General features: G+C 36.7%; 1 protein-coding gene across 3 annotated transcripts; it reads right to left on the minus strand.

Moving 5' to 3' along the window:
* Window positions 1-2,053: 2,053 nt before the first annotated feature.
* On the minus strand, window positions 2,054-15,717 carry LOC136257029 (broad substrate specificity ATP-binding cassette transporter ABCG2-like). Of its 3 annotated transcripts, none has more exons than XM_066050128.1 (17): window positions 15,631-15,717; window positions 10,721-11,049; window positions 10,146-10,205; window positions 9,968-10,082; window positions 9,696-9,848; window positions 9,394-9,551; window positions 8,749-8,900; window positions 8,207-8,281; window positions 7,624-7,799; window positions 7,505-7,570; window positions 7,147-7,229; window positions 6,994-7,083; window positions 6,562-6,686; window positions 5,896-6,050; window positions 4,142-4,231; window positions 3,754-3,821; window positions 2,054-2,483 (listed from the first exon to the last, which is right to left on the minus strand). In XM_066050128.1, exons 1-17 carry the CDS (start codon window positions 15,700-15,702, stop codon window positions 2,330-2,332), a joined length of 2,121 nt encoding a protein of 706 aa, XP_065906200.1. In that variant the 5' UTR covers window positions 15,703-15,717; the 3' UTR covers window positions 2,054-2,329. The 3 variants fall into 3 exon arrangements, with proteins under 3 accessions (XP_065906200.1, XP_065906201.1, XP_065906202.1); XM_066050129.1 differs by lacking the exon at window positions 15,631-15,717 and adding an exon at window positions 15,195-15,290 and having other exon boundaries at window positions 2,055-2,483; XM_066050130.1 differs by lacking the exon at window positions 15,631-15,717 and having other exon boundaries at window positions 2,057-2,483; window positions 9,968-10,074; window positions 10,121-10,205; window positions 10,721-10,735.
* Window positions 15,718-21,709: the final 5,992 nt, after the last annotated feature.

A 21,709-nucleotide genomic window follows, 5' to 3' on the forward strand; every position in this document is an offset into this window, starting at 1 on the left:
ATGTTTTATTTTTCCTATATACAATGGCAAAAGTTTGGTGCTGCCTATATAGGTTTTAAAGATACTAAAGCCCAGCCCTGAAATGTGTGCTGTGTGTAGTGTTTGTATATTATGGTGTCGCTATGTATGTATGTGTTGTGTCTTTTGTGTACTCCAGTATGGAAGAACGGCTTTGCCAAGTACTGCGAGTTTAAATAAATAAATAATCAATCAATCAATCAATCAATCAATGAAATATATATAGGCTGCATTAATACTCTTTGTTCTGAAATTTATTTATTTGTTTGGAGGACATGTACATTTGAATTAAAAGATTTTAGTGGGTCAAGCAGTACTATAATTATATAAATCCAAATTTCAAGAGTTTGTGTAATTTCATCCTTACATGGGGGGCTGAGATTATAGACTATTTATCATGTGATCTTTTACCACTTTAGGCATAAGCCTACAGACCTGTGTGTGTACCTGAGCTTGTGGATATGATGTCATGCACTTCTATTTTAACCAAATAATGTAGACTGTGGAACTCTCTACCAATTATCAACATGGACCTATCTACATGCAGTAACCATCAAAAATCAAATTAAATCATTCTTCTGGAAACATTTTATTGCCACTACCTCTGTCCATGTAGTTCCTGTATCAACCACTTCTCTATGAACTTTGATCATATCTAGTCCTCTCCGATCACAACTTGTCACATCCTATTTCTTAACTATTGTAAGCTAAGTAATTATGTTACTGTAACTTTTAAGTTAAGTCGTCATAATTTAACTTTAATTGTAATTTTAGTTAAGTATAATTACAAGTAATGTAGTTTTTGGATAACGACACAGGATGCCAGTATTCCATTAGTGTAATTTTTACATAATATAGTTAGTTTATTCCATTGTACCACCTTTTGTCTGTCACTGCTTTTTACACTGTAAAGTCTTTAAATAAATATGACTCCACTAGCTATGGTTTTGCAGATAAATATAGGTCAGGCAAACTTCCTATCCACAAAATTTGGGATTTACATGTGTCAATTTCATTTTATCATTATTCACTACTGAAGTAAAAGGCCCAAAAACAATTCGTAACTATATAGCTATGGTCAAAAGTCATGTATAATATTTCAATTTGGTAACCTTCTTACGAGTCTTCACAACTACCTGTTGTGATATTATGAAGTACCTAATACACTGTTAAAAATGAAGAGTAACTACCACTCTAAAGAGTTCCCAGTGTAGGGAGGATTTAACACCCCTGGAGAGTAACCAACACTCTGAAGAGAATAACCATTACTCTGAAGAGTAAGTGACACCACCTTCAGAGCATGTGTTACTCCTTTACAGTAATGGTTACTCTCCAGGGGTGTTAAATCCTCCCTACACTGGGAACTCCTTAACAGTTGTGGTTACTCTTCATTTTAACAGTGTACCGTTACTGTCCATTTTGTAGCAGCGCAATGATTATAGTGTTGGCTACAAACATTACTCTTTGTTGTAATGCAGTGATGTGTCATCATTTCATAATAATTACTATAACTATAAGGAAATACCTTTGAATAGGGATCGGATCATAAAAAGTAATGACAAAAGGGTGGCCACCTACACTCACAGCTATACTAGAGCACATTTAGTTCCTACTTAAGTCATAAAACCTGTCAGAAGCACAAATGCCCATAGCAGCGGGTATTATGTAAGATGTACTCTCTTGGTTCACTGTGCTTTCTACACATGACTGCTCTATTAGAGTATCTCGATCTCAGTTTGCAAAAGTTTCATGGTTATTTTTACAACAAAAGAGAAAGCAAATTACAGTATTCACACATAAATTACTAGTTACAGCATTAATGGGTACCTATGGGACCAAAAACATGCATGAAGAGGTTCCCTTGCATGAGGTTATGCAACTAGCTGTAGCTGTTTAGCTAAACCAGCATGGCTTATAATATTATTTGTAGCTATTTCAGGTGATCCCTTCTTTAAGGTTTTATTGTGATATTTATTTATTAATGCTTTATAGTACACACAGACACACACACATACAAACACACACACATGAAGATACCTGGTACAGATTTTAACAGTAGTAGACAACAGTGGAGGAATAATAACCTTATCAGACTGTCAACTATACCGAAACTACAATTTTGCTAGATGGCTGAGTTTAGTTTACAAGAATTCACATACATTCAATAATTGTTCAATACAGCTCAACTGATAGATATAGCTATGTGGTTAATTTTGTATAATATTGTTACAGTTCAGTAGTTATTTAATTATGTGGTAAAATGTATTTGTAAATTAGTTGGACATACATACAGTGGCAGCAACAGTATTCTTTATTTTTCTTTCTTTATGATACGAAGGATCAAATATGAGAGAAATAGATAGCCAACAGTGAAGCAGGCCAATGCCAGTATGTTGTACCAAATGTCAAACTCCAAATATCCAAGTGTGTCCAAGTAATCCCTTCCAACTAGACAATCAAATGTGCTGTAACAACAACAAAAAACAATGTATGCACAATTGACTATATACAGCACAAATATTTATACTTTGTACCAGTGTTTAAACCATACTGCAAATTAAGACTATGATCTGCACCTAATGATCTAGAAGATTCTGCACATATATTTAATATGTGTTCTGAAATATTAGATTCTGAGTTTATCAATTATTACTTCTTGCAGCTATTCATTATGCATGTAGAAAGTACACAGTTCAAAGGGATATTTTGAGGGGTTCCAGAAACCCCTCTGAATTTTAACTTGTGGGCTTGTAACAGAAGCATCACACTATCCTAGTATGGAGCACAAATGTACAGGAATATATATAAGGCAGGGTAGTATAGCTACACTGTAATAAGAAACTTACATCGATTAAGAGAGAACAAGGGTATGCTTTTATACAGATTGAGATACTCTAATAATAGAGCAGTCAAAACTACTCTAATAGAATACAATGGATTTAATTTAATAAATGTAAGAATAATTTAGAAAAATAAATTGGAGAATTTGGATATATACAGTATATTTGGGTCATTACAATACCTGGCCAGCAAACTGACTTGGGAACCAAGCTATTGGGAATCAAGCTATTGGGAATCAAGCTTGCATTTTAGGGGAAAGTCTAATATGCTTTTAAAATTTCCATTGTTTTTCTTTCTTTCTGGCAATTTTTTTATTCACCTATTATTCTCAAATTTATTCCAGAAATTTGTGCTAAACACAAGCATATTGGTAACAGTTTATAAAAGTGACTGCTATAATAGAATTATGGGTTCGAAGTTGACTGCTTTATTAGAATAAGTGACTGTTCTATGAGTATTTTGATCTTTTCAACTGTTTTTATGCTTACACTGTTTCTGTAGTGTATCCAGAAGAATTTTCCATTATACTGCATACAAAACTTATAAATTTCACCAATTATTCCCAGAACTCATCCAATTATTCCGGAATATTCCCTAATTCTTCCACTACCTATTATTCCCAATATTATTCTGGCATAATAGATGCTCCCCTACTTGTATTGACAATAATGAGATTTTAAAATTCAAAATCTGTCAGGCTGTGCTGTATATATATATATATATATATATAATAGATTTGGGAGCCACCTTGGATACACTAACTACCCTCCAGTACAAAAAATAAGCTTTAAAGTTGCTCTACAATTCATACCATTGAGCATTGTATACTTAGATAGTTTAGATGGCAACATTAATATTATGTAAGTCTTCTGTTTATAACAGAAAGCTGCATACCTTGTGGAATTGTCACTACCACATCCAGGCGGGTACTCATTTCCATCCAATTCATTGACTACAGCAGCCTGTGCAATAAATTAACATTATGCTTAATATGGATCTTAATGTGTGCCATTTAAAACATATATGCAATTGAGGCAAAGGTTTCAAGCAGATTAACTATAATGTGGGTTGCATGCATAGTTAAAGTTTGAAAAGGGAACTTGATGACTTGAAGTACATACGCAATATAATTGACCTTATTTTGTTCTGGCCAATGAGAAAAAGTAAATGCGACAGACTACTAGATTACTATACAGTATAAAACAGTAATGACACACAAACCACAATGTGTGCACTATAATTTTTATTGTTATTGCTAGACATTCAGTACTCTTGCACATACATTTAGTGAATAGCGAAATATACTGAGATATTGCAACCAGGCAATCCAGTCATCAATTGTATTGAGGTTCTTCAAAAATCCTGCAAACATCTAGTAAAAGAGACAACATTGGCACAAGTGCTGAACATTACATCATATTGTATAGTATGCAATTAACTATATATAAATAGGGAATCACAACGGTGACATCATTCCCATAGTGACTAATAGTTTTATGTACGGGCAATCGTCGCTACAGGTCAAGTTACAGACTTTGAGTGGACATATTTTGCTATCTCTACATTGTTTCTTTATGAATTTATCTTGACAGATTCCTTTTCATTAGTATATTGACTGAGTATTATTATCAAATCACTAGCCAGTTCATCTTGAACTTCATCGGTATGGTTGCCTGAGCATGGCACCAATAATTTTTGCGGCGCTATTACTAAGGACCCAGACAAGGTATGAGATTTTTTTCAGCATTAACAAAGTCCACATTGATTGAAGATATGTATGAAGGTTATATTTGGTGAACTTAGGCTGAAACTGTTTACTGCTGGACTTGTAACCAACACAAGTCATACCTGGTACAAGCATTTCCCGTAGTGATGTCACCATTGCAAATCCTATGACTTTACATAACCAGTTTATTTATAATTATAGTGATGTGTTTTTCAAAGAATTTAGCAGGGAGTCACAGATGTGATGAGGGTGATTTTGAAGAATAAATGGTTCAGAATTTATGTTCACTATATATATTCACGGTTCCATGGATATAATGATACATACTAGTTTAGTTAAAGCTTCTGGCAGGTCATGGTTATTGAGTAGGAATCACTAGTATATCTGCAGGTGTAGCTTTATTTCTATGATTTCTCATCGAATTAATTTTTCTTGTACTTGTTATAGTGCTGTTCACCATCAGGCTGAAGTGATGAGCTTTATAGCTAATATCGAGTTATGCTTATCTGAAGGCATTAGTAAGTAGCTAAGTAGTCAGTCAGACAGTGGAAAATTCCACTGTTTAAAAATGTCATAGTGACTGCATTTCAGATTGAACTGAAGACACTTTTGGGTTTTCAGTTAATGTAACTAACCTATACTGCTATGGTGCATGGTATTGTGAGACCGGTTTCTGGTCAATATATTTTTGTGAGAAAATATATACCTCCTGATATACAGTACTACTGTAATGTATGATAAAGATGTTCTTCATGCATACCCTTGTTCTCCCTTTATCCAATTCATGATGAATCGATGTAAGTTGTTTTAGCAATATTACACTGCCCTTTTGTTATTGTCTCTTGTGTGCCTTTCTGCTATGAAACTTTATAGTTTGGTGCTCTGGTTACTAGCGTACAAGTTAGAGGGGTTTTCTTAATCCCAGAAACCCCAGTTTCCTATGCCACTGTAATAATTTATTATCATATATGGAATGATCATAGTTTTTAAAAGAGTAATTAGTGCTTGTAGAACATGAGCAGTAATGGGATTTGCAGTTGCTGAAGTTCTCACATATTGATTTGCTTGAGGGATAAATTGATCAAGGGTGTATATTAATGAATACGATTTTAGATAGAGTCTATAAAAAGCTAAGCACACAATCTCATATACATTGTTTAAGATTTGTTACCAAACAGGCATACACATGCACTCTGGACTTGTTTGTGTTCATTCAAGCACACAAAGTGACAGTTGTTTGCAATTGTAAAGTTAATGTTGCCAGACAAACAAACAGGGGGCCTGACACCATATTATAATAAAATACATACCGCTTGTAGGATGAATGCTGAAGCAGTTCCAGCTATTGCTATTCCTGCTACTGGAGCAGCTGAGCTTATGGCAAAGGCGATAGCTGATGCACAAGATGTCATCAGAACAAGTGTCAGCATGAAGAAGAAGAATTTGCCAGCATCGGACTCCAGGCCTACATGTAGTAAACATGTCACAACAGATACTTTGCTATACATTATAGCAGACAAAATCACTATCATCCTCTCATTGTAACTACAGTGTACCACTAGGGACCCCTGGAAGGCTAAATAAAGCCTGTGAATACACATGAATACATGTTGAAACTAAAATTCTGTGGGATTCCCAGACCAGCTAACAGTAATTTAATCCTGCAATTGTGAGAGAATCATATAAAGAGTACTTTACTGCTGACTATTTTAATCCACACACATTTCATAAATGGACCACCCATGTCTAAATGTTTAATAATCATTCACAATGGTGGACTTCCAGCAGTTATGTCACCAAGGCTTTGTAATTTAGACTGGCAGATTGAGTTCCAGTAACCGGGGCTAGTGCTATTGGCTATGCTACTGGTTCACAACTCTACATGTTACTCTACACAAAATTGCTTGTAGATGCTATCACACTATATGGAATACAGTACTAGTTCTAGTGTACTGAGAGCTAATACTAATGCTTACCTAACATCCAGTAAAATGTAATAACATACAGGATGAGTGGAATGATCCTTAATGGAATAAGGTCACATGACACTTTGGCAAGGAAATAGCTAGAGACACGGTAGTAACCACTGACATTTTGATGGCTAGGGAAAAGAAAAGAAATTAATGGTATTGCTTATGAATATATATGTGTATATCACTATTAGATGTATGTATGTATATACTTGCATACACCAAACATGTAGTGCGTACATCTATATACTACAGTGGAACCAGGCAACTTTGGCCCAAAATGTGTTGGCCTTAATAGGCAGGTGGCTGCTTTAGACAGGTGAATGTCTTGCCAGGGGAATTTAATGATGGTTATATTAGAGAGGTGGCCTTTTACACAGGTAGCTGCTAAGGTACAGGTGTATATAGGTTCCATTGCTTACACTGTATAAAACTTACACAAATATTGGCTTCTCTTTCTGAAGCACGTCAACAGCTTGAATGTTGAGGAATGCTACATTGATGATTGCAAAGAAAATGGCACCAATTCTGAAAAGAAAATGATCGGAATGTGAAAGAAGTCAAACCAACAGCATGCAGCATATGACACACTTGTCTTGAACACCAACAAAATCATCATCAGCTTGAAGGAATACCAGTCCAAGTGTCACAGCAATTCCCATCATCATTATGACCTGTATGACAAGGTCAAGTGAATTACACTCTATTATCAACAACACAGTCTATTAATTTTATGGACATTCAATACTACTGTACTCAAAATACAGCTGGAATTTTATGGCACCTACAGTAGTATAATGAGTCATACCTTTGAAATTACTGTACAGTTGTTAACTCAATTTTTATAAACCTACATACAATACTACACGACACAAATCAAATAACTCTAGAACTATTTATGTATTTCTCGTGATTATCCTTTATTTGCAGTTATCGTGTTCATCCTTACTTGTACACCTGTTGCCACCTGATTTCGAAGAAGATTGCGAATGGTTCTAACTGCCAGAACACCAAACTGTTTAAAAAAATACAGAGATATTCATTGCACACTGTAGGAGCACTTCAGACCTGCCAAGGAAAGGAGGTGGCAAATTCAGGGGTCATTCCTTGAGGTACACTGAGAGCTGTTTTCAGCTTCCCATCAAGGCATTGCTTGATTGCTTGAAACTCGTTGCTTTTTTCAAATATCTCAGGAAGTCGACCTCTGTTTGAAGATTCAATTTCGGAAACTTCATCACTGGGACCTAAAAGGCATACACACTTTATGCTTAGCATAATGAAACTTTTCTTTTGTTCATCACAAAGTAAGTATATAACTAACTACACAATGAACAGTTTCGTCTCCTAAACATTCATTTGAAAATTCACTGCTGCATGAAGCTTTGCTTTCTTTTTATGGTTAATTTTATCATAATAATTTCTAGCTGTGAGGGCATAGGTAGTTCATCACTACAGTTCATGAAATATTTATTCTGTTTCTCAGACATACAATATATTAACACATAAAATCATGGCCACAAAGGATACCTGGAGTAACATTTGCTTCTCTATCCTTTATGATACACACTGAAATTGCATTAAATTTCACCCCGGCATTAATACAGTTAACGTACATAACACATCTCTGTTATTGTACTACATATGTGCGTACCATCAGCCTCCTCATTCTCTATGATCACATCAAGGAAGAAATCAGCAGGATTATTGCGTTGTTCGCACTGGTAACCTGAGTGGTAGTAAATATCATGATGTAGCTATGTAACAGCTTCATCACATGTAATGTTTAGTTTTAAAAACTATTTTCTCACATTCATCATTGAATACTGCAACAGTAAGTGTTATTGTGTATGATTGACAATTGTGTTACAATGTCTGACTGCTGTATTAGAAAGTGGTATGAGTGCCTTGTATGAAGTCATATTCTATTGTACCATTTGACCTTTTCTGGTACTTGTGTTGAGCTACTATATACACATGACATCAGTAACTATAGATAGCTGTTAAATACATGTTAAGGAAACACTGCAAGTGATATATCCATTGGCATGGTAATCAAATTATTTATCTTTGACAGGTTAAATTCATTCCACTCAACACAAGTAAATTTAGACTTGTTTGTATGGTGAGTTTGTTGATGGAGATGGATGTGTACAGATACGTAATATTAACAAGAGTTCATATTTGGTGGCTAACCTATTTGAGAGAAATAGTTTAATGCATTGTTAGCAGGTCCATTGTAGACCAGTCGACCACGAGATATCAGTGTCAGTGAATCAAACAATTTGTAAATGGAGTAACGTGGTTGATGTATTGACATTATGATTACCCTGCCTGATGAACTCAATCTGCAATGAAAACAATTATTATGGATATATATTGGCAGTAATATACATGTGTAATAATCAAATTCATGGATGGAAAGGCATATCCAGTTGATGACAGAAAATAAATGTAAAAGCCACTCTCATGCCAGAATGCACACAACAATACATTTGTTCACATTATACACATGCAATAATTACACGGCACACACAATCATAAACACCCAACCTCTCTTCTGTCTTTTTGCCCCTTTTTCTCACACATAGCTGCACAGACAGACAGACAGACAGATAGACAGACACACATGCATGCACGCACGCACGCACGCACGCACGAACGAACGCACGCACGCACGCACACACACACAAAGAAAAAAGCCTTTGTTATAATTATCACTGCTATATGGCCAGCAAAATTAAACACTAAGCCAATTGTACTATTTAGACAGTAAGAGTCGGTGCACCTACATCTTCATGGGACAGGACTAGGCCCCCACCATACTACACTTCCACATACTCTTTCAACAGTCTGACAACAGACACTGCTGTGCCAGCATCTAATCCAGTAGTGGGCTCATCCAGGAATATAATACCAGGAGAAATGATCAACTCCATTCCAATACTGGTACGTTTCTTCTGACCTCCAGATATTCCTCTAATCAGTTCTGTTCCAACCTGTGAGAGTGATCAATTGCAGACATCTGACAAAATATAGTCAAATACTTGGTATATAAGAAGCATGCACTTGTTGCATACATATCTACTGTACTATATATTCAGGTAACATACCAACACGCATACATATATGAAAATTCTTACCTTAGAGTTTGCAACATGACTGAGACCCAATTCAGAGATAACATTTTCCACTTTGTCAGATCTTTCTTCCCTTGTCAATGACGTGGGTAGTCGGAGAGCAGCAGAGAAGGCTATGTTCTCCCGTACAGACAATGTGCCCAACAATAAGTCCTCCTGCACACAAGGTTAACTTATACATATTTTTGGTTGAATAATATTTTGCACAACATTAATTTTAGCTACTCTCTCATGGTAACCAATCACTGTTAAAGCATGCACCATACACTACTAACCTGGACTACATAGGCTGAGGCACACTTGAAGTTATGTGATTGCCGCTTGCCATTGATAAGAACATGTCCTGTTAATCCCTTTTTAGCCTTGCGGTCAGCTAGGACATCTAATAATCTGTAAACATTATCCAAGTGTTTACTAGGGTCACTAACCGATATGTGTCATGCAATAACTCACGAAGACTTTCCACTTCCACTTGGTCCCATTATGACATTTAAACCAGGATTCATTGATCCACTGTAAAAATCAACCAGCATACTAAATGTTACTGTTTAGCTACTGTATGGCTGCTCAACATCACTTTCAAGTCTTTGAAATTGTTGCTAAGACATGTGTATGTGTATGTGTGTGTGTGTGTGTGTGTGTGTGTGTGTGTGTGTGTGTGTGTGTGTGTGTGTGTGTGTGTGTGTGTGTGTGTGTGTGTGTGTGTGTATGCATGCATAACTATTGCACTGCATAAAAAAATAGTGCGGTAAATTGCAGTAACATGTACATACATACACAGTGTGAAGTGTGCGTATCATACATACATGCTACTATATGTGTAGTGTATGTTTGTATGTGTGTATGTGTGTGTGTGTGTGTAGTGTGTTTGCTGCACACGAGTCCATTTATGCATACAACTATACACTTATCAGTAACACTAATCACTAGATAAATATTATCAGGATATGCTCAAGTGCTAAATACTATGCAGCACTGAACACAAATTACAAAAATGTGATGGTGAACCTTTCAATATATATACGTACCTAACATTGTCAAGAATTTTCTTTGTAGGTATTGTCTTAAAGTGAGACAGAAATGGTTTAGGTTGTATGGTGTAGTTGATGTTAACAAATGAGACATTGTTATCACCAGTAACAATGTGACTATTCTCAATGTTATCATTGTTGTTATCATTGCTATTAGCTGTAGTACTGCTGTTGCCAGTAGGATCATTAGTTTCATCAGCAGCATTGTTATTGTCAGTAGTAGTAGTAGTGGTATGGTTGCCATTCTCTGAATACTTAGCTGACTGGTTATCAGTGCTGTTCCATGAAGCTGTCACTGTGACACTCTCAATGTCCGACATCTTTAGCTGCCATACATTGAATAAAATAATTATTGCAATCTTTATACATAACTTATTTAATGTGTATGGTGGTGTCAAACTAGTTGACAACAATTGCAAAGCAACAGTGTTACAATTTCTTGTTAAGACTAATTAAGGAAGTTTCATCTTTCAGAATAGGGTATACTAGCTACATACGATAGCTACATTGTAAAGAATTTAAGCCATCCTTTGAAGTAGACCACTTTCGGTTTTTCGTGAAATTTAACACATGACTCCCTTAGCCACGCACATTACCAATACTCCTTCTTAGTACATAACTCCCACATGTGGCTACATGTACTCACACTGACAATATTATAGAATTACAACTAATATATGGTATGTGGCCAGCATTGACGAATCCATGCATTTTCTGTCCAGATGCTTTTGCTTCCTGAATCACATAGCTTTTGATACTAAATTCAAATATTTTGTCTTAAGTAATCACAACAAATGCACTCATTTAGTCATTTATGCATGTAAAATTTGCCAAAGAAAATGATGCAAAGAATGCCATTTATGAAGAACTCAGTTCATAGTCCAGAAACACAATCAACAAGTACACTACAAAAGCCGAAGCCATTAGTATTAATTTTATAGGAATGTCAAGTGACTGAGACACAGCCACCCCTGAAGCTGATTAATTCTTAAATCATAGAGGTTTTATATTAAGTGTACACTATGATTATTATCTACTATGAGTAGCCATAGATATAGTTACCATCATAATTATTTGCCTGCCTTTTAAGATAGGAATGACTTAACCAAGAATAACATATACTTGGCCTTAATACCCTTCTGTGATTGCAGGATGCTGTAGCTGCTATATAAAGACATAGATAAGGTATATAATCAGTATCTATGATAAAGATAAGCAAACTTATTACATGGGACAATGCTGCTTATGTTATCTCAGTTTCGAGGAAGATTTTTTAGCTAGGGACTGTCCAGAATGGACTCACAATTAAGTATATTTTGACTATAAAATTTTGTAAGTTTCCTTGCCACACCCACCTTTGGCATTTGTCATAATTATGCGTTCGTGTGAGTTGGAGGACGCACCACATTTCATTTATGTACTGAATTCATGCGATGGTTTTCTCTCTTATAGTTGCTGTTTCTCCGTTCATGCATGAGATATAATCATGAAGTCATTATTGTCAGTGTATTTGATACCGGCTGTTCTATTAGAGTATCTGCATCTATAACTAGCAAAGAAATTAATATTTATTGCCGGGTGTATGAAATATTCTTTTAAAAGTAATATAGCTATACGTACAGTACATAGAAACCATCATAACTATAAAGGGCAAAAGTTTAACAGGAGAAATTTTTGATGAATTTGATGTTTAATTTTACAATGCACATTGTCCTTACATCTGGTGTGTTCTCTTAGCAATAATCATTACTATAGTATCTCGCGGGTCCCCGGCTTCTTTTTTCCTGCTGGGTTGGCCCGCTTGTGAGACGTCTGGAATCATATACTGGCACTTATTGACTAACATGGTATAGACTAACTCGACTGTGCACTTATACAGGCTTTGATATATACAGTATCTATCACTATATTTGTACCTGAAAATCAGCCCTAACCTAGCTTCAGCTGAGTTGGCTAAACCAGGGGTGTATATAGCCAGACTTTTGCTGATGCCATGGCCTAGCTTAGCTAAGCCGAAAACCAAAGAAAAAAGAAGAAAAAAAAAACCTGCTGCCCTCCACTAACTATATATAGGCATTCCAGTATCCGAGATTTTTTGGCACAAAATAACAACTTGTTTTTAACTTAGGATTGCTCTGTAGTTCGAGCTCTAATGAGGATGAAAATCGCTATGGGGTTTGTCCACATGCTGATCATCATGAAAATTTTAGTTTTGACATGTGCATTACATATAAGTAAGTTTTGTGTTGTTTTGTAATCTTTTCAAGCCTTGTAATGTACGTAGAATACTTTAAAACTTTAAAAACGTACAGTCGGGTGGAAGGTAGTCACTGGTGCTTACTATAAAGGGCATAGTTACTTCGCTCGGGTTAGCGATTTTCAGCTCCAGAGCAATTTTCTGATGACTGTATCATCAGCTCAAAAGTAAAAACAACTTCAAAGTCGGCATAACGATGCCGTAATTGAAACCACAACTCCACCTTAAGGTACTGTTGCATCATTGTGGCACCTCCACTTTAGTTGTTTACCTTTATAAGTTGTTAACTTGATGTTTTTACTTACTTGAGATACAATAGCCACTTGCCTATGGGTATACACCATATATTGTATTGAGAAGTGTGCAGTAGGTGAAACATGTTTGCTCACCACAAATTAAAGCATACAAAGATCGCTGAGATCCGATAAGATCTGAAGTTACTCTCATTACATGTACAAACTTGCAGCTAGAAGCAACTGCAGTTTCAAGACAGTCCAGATTACTAGATGGCTTCCTGATTTAATTGTGCCATTTTCCCCTTTAAAATGTATGGGGAGCCCCGGAGATAAAATGTACCTTATTTCAGTATTTAAGTACTGTGCATGCCAAAGTAGCTAATCCCAACCCAACAAACTATATATTTCTGAGATCAGCAATCAATACTCTACCTATTGAGCATATGTAAAGTCCATTTTTCCAAAATTTAAAAATCGGGCTGGAATGCCTATGCTCAATAGATAGAGTATTGATTGCCGATCCCAGAAATATATAGTTTGTTGGGTTGGAATTAATTACTTTGACATGCACAGTACTTTAAAACTGAAAAAAGGTACATTTTTTTTCTCTGGGGCTCCCCACACGTTTTAAAGGGAAAATGGCACAATTGAATCAGGAAGCCATCTAGCACTCTGGACTGTCTTGAAACTGCAGTTGCTACTAGCTGAAAGTTTGTACATGTAATGCGGGTCTCAGCGATCTTTGTATGCTTTGTGGTGAGCAAAGATGTTTCACCTCTACTGCACACTTCTCAATACAATATATGGTGTATACCCATAAACAACATAAAACTTACTTATATGTAATGCGCATGACAAAACTAAGATTTTCATGATGATCAGCATGGCCCATAGCGATTTTCATCCTCATTGGAGCTTGGACTATGGAGAAATCCCAAGTGAGTTGTTGTTTTGTGCCAGTGAGAAATTTTTTATTAAAAATTCTCGGATACTGGAATGTCTATATTAGGGATCCCTATATATATATATATATATATATCCTTATTTATAACTAGCTTGCTACACTGCTTCTCTGAATACTGTAACTGCTCTATTAGAGAGTATCTCGATCTTGACAGCACTCTATTAGTGCATCTCAAATGAGAGAAAGGAGAGAATAAACGTCTTAATGATTAAGACAAAATATACAGTACAAGCATATAGGGGCCTAGACACAGGGGTACCATGTGCTGATGGATCAGTACAAGAGCCCTGGCAAGACTTACATTAACTAAAATTAAATTACAATACACCAAAACAAATGTAATACTTAAAGTTTACCTAAAAGATCCCAGTCCGGGGAGGCTCTAGAATTAAAAATTCTGTAAGAACAGGACACAGCAATGCGAGCTACCTGCTCAAACAAGGATCTTACAGTTTTCTTTGGCACTTCACGAGCAGTAGCCACTTGAGCAATTGTTTCTGACAAAAAGTGGCCTATAAACAACCAATTTCAATGGGAACAAGGTTGACGGTTAACACAGAAAGCTGGAGGTCATATTGCAAGGAGCTATATCGATCTTCCTTTCTAGCTCTAGCAGCAAGAAGATGTTGCTGGGTATTAGTTGGTACCGTCAATTCAAACAAACAAATGGAACCATTAGAAACCAATACCAAGTCAGGCCTGCTGAGGGTGGAGGAAAGATTGGTTGGGATGGTACTAGGGAGGCTGGAACTAGCAAGATAACCTGGAAGGTCAGCGTAAAGTTTGAATGTTTCAGGTAAATGCTGTTGGAACCCTTGAACATATTGATGCCCGCCTTGCCCGGGCATGCCGGGCCAGCCGCCTGGGCCGGCCCGGGTTCTGGCTACGCCTCTGGGCTAAACTGCTTCATTGTTGTATAACTACGTCGGCGTAGCTATGTGCTAGCCAATTTCTTAAAATCCTTTGCAAAGTATTGATAACATGCACTGTATTATAATATATATAGCTACTTACTAGTTAATTCGGCGACTCAGCGTATTTGTAGAGCTTTACTATTCAGATTATTTTCTTAACACTGCACACTGACAATGGTACAGCATATTTATACAGAACAGATTACGACAGATAACTTACAAAATGACCTGAACTCATGCAATGAGCGATATCCGCAATGACATTGCGTGTATTAATTATCTATGATGTCACAAAACAAATCCGGAGATTTTTTTCTTTTTTTTTTACAAAACAAAATGGCTGCCGTAGTGTGGGGACTTTGTACATGGCGAGATAGTGTTTCCCTATGATAGCGTTTATAAATTCGAAGAAAGACGAAGGCGTCATATATAGTACAAATAAGCCTATTTGCTCGGTGTGCCAATTTAAAATTTTCGGTCTGCTTTCCTTGTTGGAGTGCGTTTTGCACTGTCACAGTACGTGTACTACTTCTTACCTCGTGGTTCCATGTGTAAAAGTACAGACAACATTCATTTCGAATACTGTGTGCCAAAGCACTCCTTTCCATCTGTCATCAGACTTTGGAACTCCCTCCCTGAAGAAATTGTTAATTCAGCAGACCTTATCAATTTCAAAACACTTTTAGAAATTCACTTGTTTAATTAGTTTTAATGTTTACATGTACGTCATTCTCAATTCTGAGTTTAGTACATTATAAAATAAAAATAAAGAATAAAAAAGTCTCTAAAGCCCCCGCACTGACGTGATGGCCACTTTGTCAATTATGACATCATAATTATATTTTGTAATCGTAATGTCATGCAAAAACATCATTGCGGATATCGCTCATTAATTAATTTGCATCAACATTGACAGGAAAAATAGTGATAATTGCATGATGAGTGGGATAATGAGCACAATGAGTCAGTAGTATTAAATCAGTCAATGAGTGGGATATTGTAAAACATCATCATGGAATGTGGAATGGAATAGAATATGGAATGTAATGGTATGACTAATAAATTGGCGATGCTTAATCATTTTTTTATAAAAGTCTTCAGTCACTAAATTCCCTTAGACAAGTGACAATGCACTCTAGAATCGGTGTGAAGGAATGCAGATTTGCTCTGAACAGCTATACTCACCATATGGCAGTGTCACCAACCCCTGCACCTAGGGATGGACAACTGCAGGAGCAATTTTTCCCTGCCCTGGCAAGTATAGATGATGGGTGGTTTTTTCATAGTGGCTATTTCCCAGTGATACAAATGAAAACATACACATGTGAGCTAAAACAGTAATTATACTAAATATACAGTCAAGTTGGAAGGGAGATGCTGGGCATAGCGGGGAAGGATGAATACATGGTAAAGGGGGAAAAGTGGAAACTGGTAGGTACTAGTGGATTAAATGAAGAGATGAATGGATGGTGATCATTGGAATAGTGTGTAGCATTAAAGTCAGAAGTCAGTTCGTAAACAGATAGATCTGGTCCAGAAAGTGCTAAAGGTCTACTACTAACTGTAGGCAGATGATAAAGGGGCAATTCTAATGGGTAGTGAGCTCGATAACTAGAGTGCCTCAAATCATGTGGTTGCCCATCACACAGAGTTTCAGAAGCAGCATCATATCACATACAGCAACATGATGGTGGTTGAGGAATCTCCACCAATGGGAAGTCCCACCTACACTATGTTAGAAAGTATGACAGCTAGCTATAAATAGCTAGAATAAGGAAGCCATCGTGTTGATGGGAAGCTAGCTAGAATAAGGAAGCCATTAGTAACAATTACTGGCTGAACTCATTGCGCTATGAGATGTTGAAAACATCCGTTCACGTCATATGATGTCAAGTTGGTGCTCCCTCATATTAATATTCTAGATCTTGTATGCAGCTATGCTGAACCTTGTATAGACAATAGAAAACTCACACACCCACTACTGCATGCATAATGCGACTACCGTATAGCTACGTAAAAAATTCCAGGTGGAAAATTTTCGTAGATTATGTAGATCACCTTTCACCTACGAAAAGTTTTCTTTGTGTCCAGCAATTATGCAAATAATTAATTAGTATAGTAACTGCCTAGCTACGAAAATATTCTTCCGAATCTTGCCATAGTCGTTCATCTACGAAAGTTTTCTACCTCCATTTGCGACCTGAGGCGTGGCACATGATGACAATCACGTGAAAAGTAATAACACTTATAATCTCTAATCGATAAGCCCCAGCGGATAGGGTCTGCGATGTACCAGACTAATCCTCTGGAGCTTATCGATTAGAGATTATAAGCGCCCGCGGTCTGCGATGTACCAGACTAAGGTGGGGTCTATTCTACGGAACGGAACGGAATGATGGACTAAAACCACGGAACGGAACGCTTTCTCAAATTGAAGCTTGCAACTTACCATTGCTGAAACTTCCCTTACAAGTTATCAGTGGCACCTCCAGTGGGTGATTAAACAAGATAAAAAAATAAAGGATCGATTGTGGGTTCGTGTTGGTTGTCATTAGTAACGAAGTATTAATTGTGGGATGAGCTGTATCAGTGATGTTCATATATGGTTCATCTATGGTTCATCTACGGATATATCAAGAAGGGCACTTTATGTGAGTTGTTTGACTTTAGAAAACAGTCTGGGGCCAGCTTTTCAAGTCATATATCAATGTACAAATAAAGCAAGCAGGAAGACACTGGTAACAGGAAAGAGCCAGCTGAATTAAAACTTGAAGAATTTTGTGCAGTGTGTGAGGAGTAAATATTTTGGCAGACCGCAAGGAGGCTAAAAAAAAAAAGGAGGCTATATTCTGCAAACATCACTGAAGTGTATGCATGGAGTTATTAACAGCCAGTGCAGTGGACTAATGCTGTGTTCAATAGTGGGCTGATTTTTTCTGTTTCACAAATTCAAAGATGTGTCTGACTGCTAGCCTTGAATCAAGCTAAATGCCAAAACCGGCTCCCAGATCTCAATTATTATTATTAACACTTTACAGTGACCAGCACCGAAGGTCTAAAACAACATTATAAGCCTTCTATGCATGTGAAACCATGCCCATAGCCACCAGGCAAACGTGATTTGGACCAAGATGTGTGTGTAATTTCAATGTATCTAGTCAGACCTGAAATGGAACACTCACATTAATTACATACCACCTAAGAATCCTAGGATTTCTAAAGTGTAACATTTCACATGCTTCACCACAAACAAAACAGGTTAAATTTGTTTGTCTATTTTCAAGTGATTCCCAGTCCAGCTGGTCCATGAAATTACAGTGGGATCACATATATTTGTTACAGTGCGGGCTGCACTGTATTGGATCTACTCTAGAGTTGAGATTTCAAGGTAGACTGTCACTGTACCGACACTGTTGTAGCATATTTAAGTGGAGGACAAAATACAGTAATGCTAGATTATTTATGTATACAAATTTTTCATAATGAAATTGATATCCCATTTTGATTTGTACCTCCACTTTGCAACATATTCAAGAAGTTACCACCCTTTTAATCTTCAACCACTCGTTAATTAACCAAGATCTCACCAGTCTGTTTTTTCCATCTACAATTTTGCTTTGGAACAATAATCATGTAAAGGCTCTAATAAGTATTAAGTATTTAAATCTGTAATTCACCTTATTGTAGTTGTACTAATTTTGATTTGTCTATGTTTTCTTCATTTTCCTTTGAAGTTGTACAGTATAGATAAACAAAGATAACTTTTCTCTCCCATCTTATTCTAGGATTTCTATTGATTAAGAAAAATTTAATTATTTGTATACAGGCTCAAAATTGAGAAAACATAAAGAAAGTGAATTAATATTATACAGTCAATTTGCTTTTGGATATTTAATGTCTCCAACCAAATTTGATGAATCCATGCATCTCATTGCTGGTTGCCTGAACACTCTGAAAGTGATACCTCACTCAATCAACCATATAATTCTGTTAATTAGACTGAATAAAGTCATGATCACCTAGCTTTTTCCTGTCACCAGTAACTTTCTAGTTAATTTCTCTGTGAATATTATGCTCTGAAACTGAAGAAATTGAGTGGTCTTCTAAACTATTTATCTTGTCAAGATCAGCAGAAACAACTGACATCCAATCGGCTACTGTATTGTAGTAACAAAATTTGCCTTGGACATGCAATAAATGAATTGAAGAGACCTGCTTGATATATCAGGTAGTAGAACAATCCTCAGGTAGTAGAACAATCACTGCATGAGACAGCTATTAATATTTTATTATTATCCTATTCTATTTTCCTGGAGGCTCCACTGATAAAGTACATTTCAACAATGATAGTGGCTAGCCAAGCTACAAGTTTTGATTCAGAAAGCATTCCAATCTGTAAAATAGACCCCATCCTGGATTCAGCTCACTACTCAGGCTGAGATATCTGGCATTAGTCCACTACTCTGTTAATGAATCATTGATGTTCACTCTGACACAATATAGCCTCCTTGAGGTATCTGAATGTTTGCTCCTCACACTCTGCACAAAATTCCTTTATATTCTGCTTAGACTGAGTTGATTCAGCTTGTCACCATAATACTTGTTTCCTAGTGTACTGTAGCTACATACTGATTTATGCCGATTAGAAAGGCTGGGCCCCAGACTGTACATTCTAAAGTAAAAGTAAGCAAAAACAACTCATATACTAGTGAAAACAAGTCATGCATTAAGTTCCCTACTTGATACATCTGAAGATAGAACACATTGAGTCAGCTATTCCCACAATTAGTACTTCGTTACTAATGACAACCATCAATAACCCACAATCGATCCTTAAATTCGTTTTATCTTTCTTGGGGTGCTTTTGATTACCTGCTGGAAGTGCCACCGATAACATGTACAGCAATGGTAAGCTGCAAGCTTCAATTTGAGAAAGCATTTCGTTCCGTAGTTTAGTCCATCATTCCGTTCCGTTCCTTTCCGTTCCGTTCCGTTCCGTAGAATAGACCCCACCCCAGACTAAGACGTAGATGGATTGCAGCAATTCGCCGCATTAGATGGCAACCTACTGAAGGAACTCGGCTTTGTGGACTGCATTTATACATTTACAGGCAATAGTTTTAAATTATATATGATTATTGTTATTGGTGTATGGATACGTTTATTACCATGACATGTACTTACTATGTAGGTAGACCAGTCAAAGAGGAAGGAGATATTGATTATGTGCCATCATTATTCTCTTATTCAAAAACTAAGCCAACCACTACTCAGTATAGCCGGAATACGTCGTTATCAGAGGTTGATGCGAAGGAGGACACTACTACACCAGTGACTGTAGTGAGTAAACAACAACGTGCTCGTAAAAGTGCTGTCATTGTGGAGGCTGACAGCAATGTGCAACAAACAGTAGAAGTAAGCTGAGACATCATGCTTGTCATACATTTATCCACAATAATAGGTTAGTGAGATCACTGATGGTGAAAATGAAAGTATGATGGAGTAATTGACATATGTGGAATTGCTAACCAGCAGCAGTAGTAGCATGCAGCCCACCAGTATTGTCATGTTAGAACACAGTTATGCTACAAAGGACAGTGTCATTCAAAATGAAATCACAAGTAAACCAGCTGTCACTACAGTAAACAGTAATGTAGCAGAAGATAAAAGTAAAAAAGACCTTGAGAAAATAGTTTTTCAACAAGCTGCACTAATTCAAGTTTTGCAGAAGGAATACTGGGAGACATTGAAGAAATGCAGTCCATCAAAGAGACTTGCCGGTGATGATGAACAAACCAAATATTATACTGGCATGGGTTGCCATCTTACAATGTCTTTGAGATGTTGGTGGATAAGTTCACACAGATATCACCAACATACACTCACTATGGTCTGTCTGCAGCTGATCAGTTACTGATGGTGCTAATGAAGCTGAGGCGTGCTACACCACACAAGCACTTAGGTTATCAATTTGGGGTACACGTTTCACGAGTCAGCAAGATATTCCATCATTGGATTGACATCATGTCAAGGGAGTTACAGCAGCTAATTTCATGGCCAGATCATGGACTGGTTCGTGAAACATTGCCAGATTGCTTCAAACCAAAATACACTTGAACAAAATGCATTATCGACTGCTCAGAAGTATTTATGCAGAGACCTACATCACTGTCAGCTAGGGCAGAAACCTATTCAAATTATAAGAGCCACAATACTGTGAAATTCTTGGTTGCTATTAGCCCTACTGGAGCCATCATATTTGTTTCTAAGTGCTGGGGTGGTCGAATCTCTGATAAGCATATAGCATCTTCATGTGGATTTTTAGACAAGCTAATGCACGGCGATTTGGTATTGGAAGATCGTGATTTTGACATATCTGAAGAGCTAGCTCTACATGGTGCCATATTAGCCATACCACCATTCACTAAAGGAAAACCACAGTTGTCTCAGAGAGAAGTTGAAGAGTCTAGACGCCTTTCAAGGGTCAGGATTCATGTTGAACATGCAATTGGAAGATTAAAAACTTATAGGATATTACACTCGACATTACCAATAACACTAGTCAAAAGACCATATGAGAGGTCATATGCTACAATAGACAAAATACTTATTGTA

This window comes from Dysidea avara, chromosome 5, assembly GCF_963678975.1.
Source record: "Dysidea avara chromosome 5, odDysAvar1.4, whole genome shotgun sequence".
Classification (NCBI taxonomy): Eukaryota; Metazoa; Porifera; class Demospongiae; order Dictyoceratida; family Dysideidae; genus Dysidea; species Dysidea avara.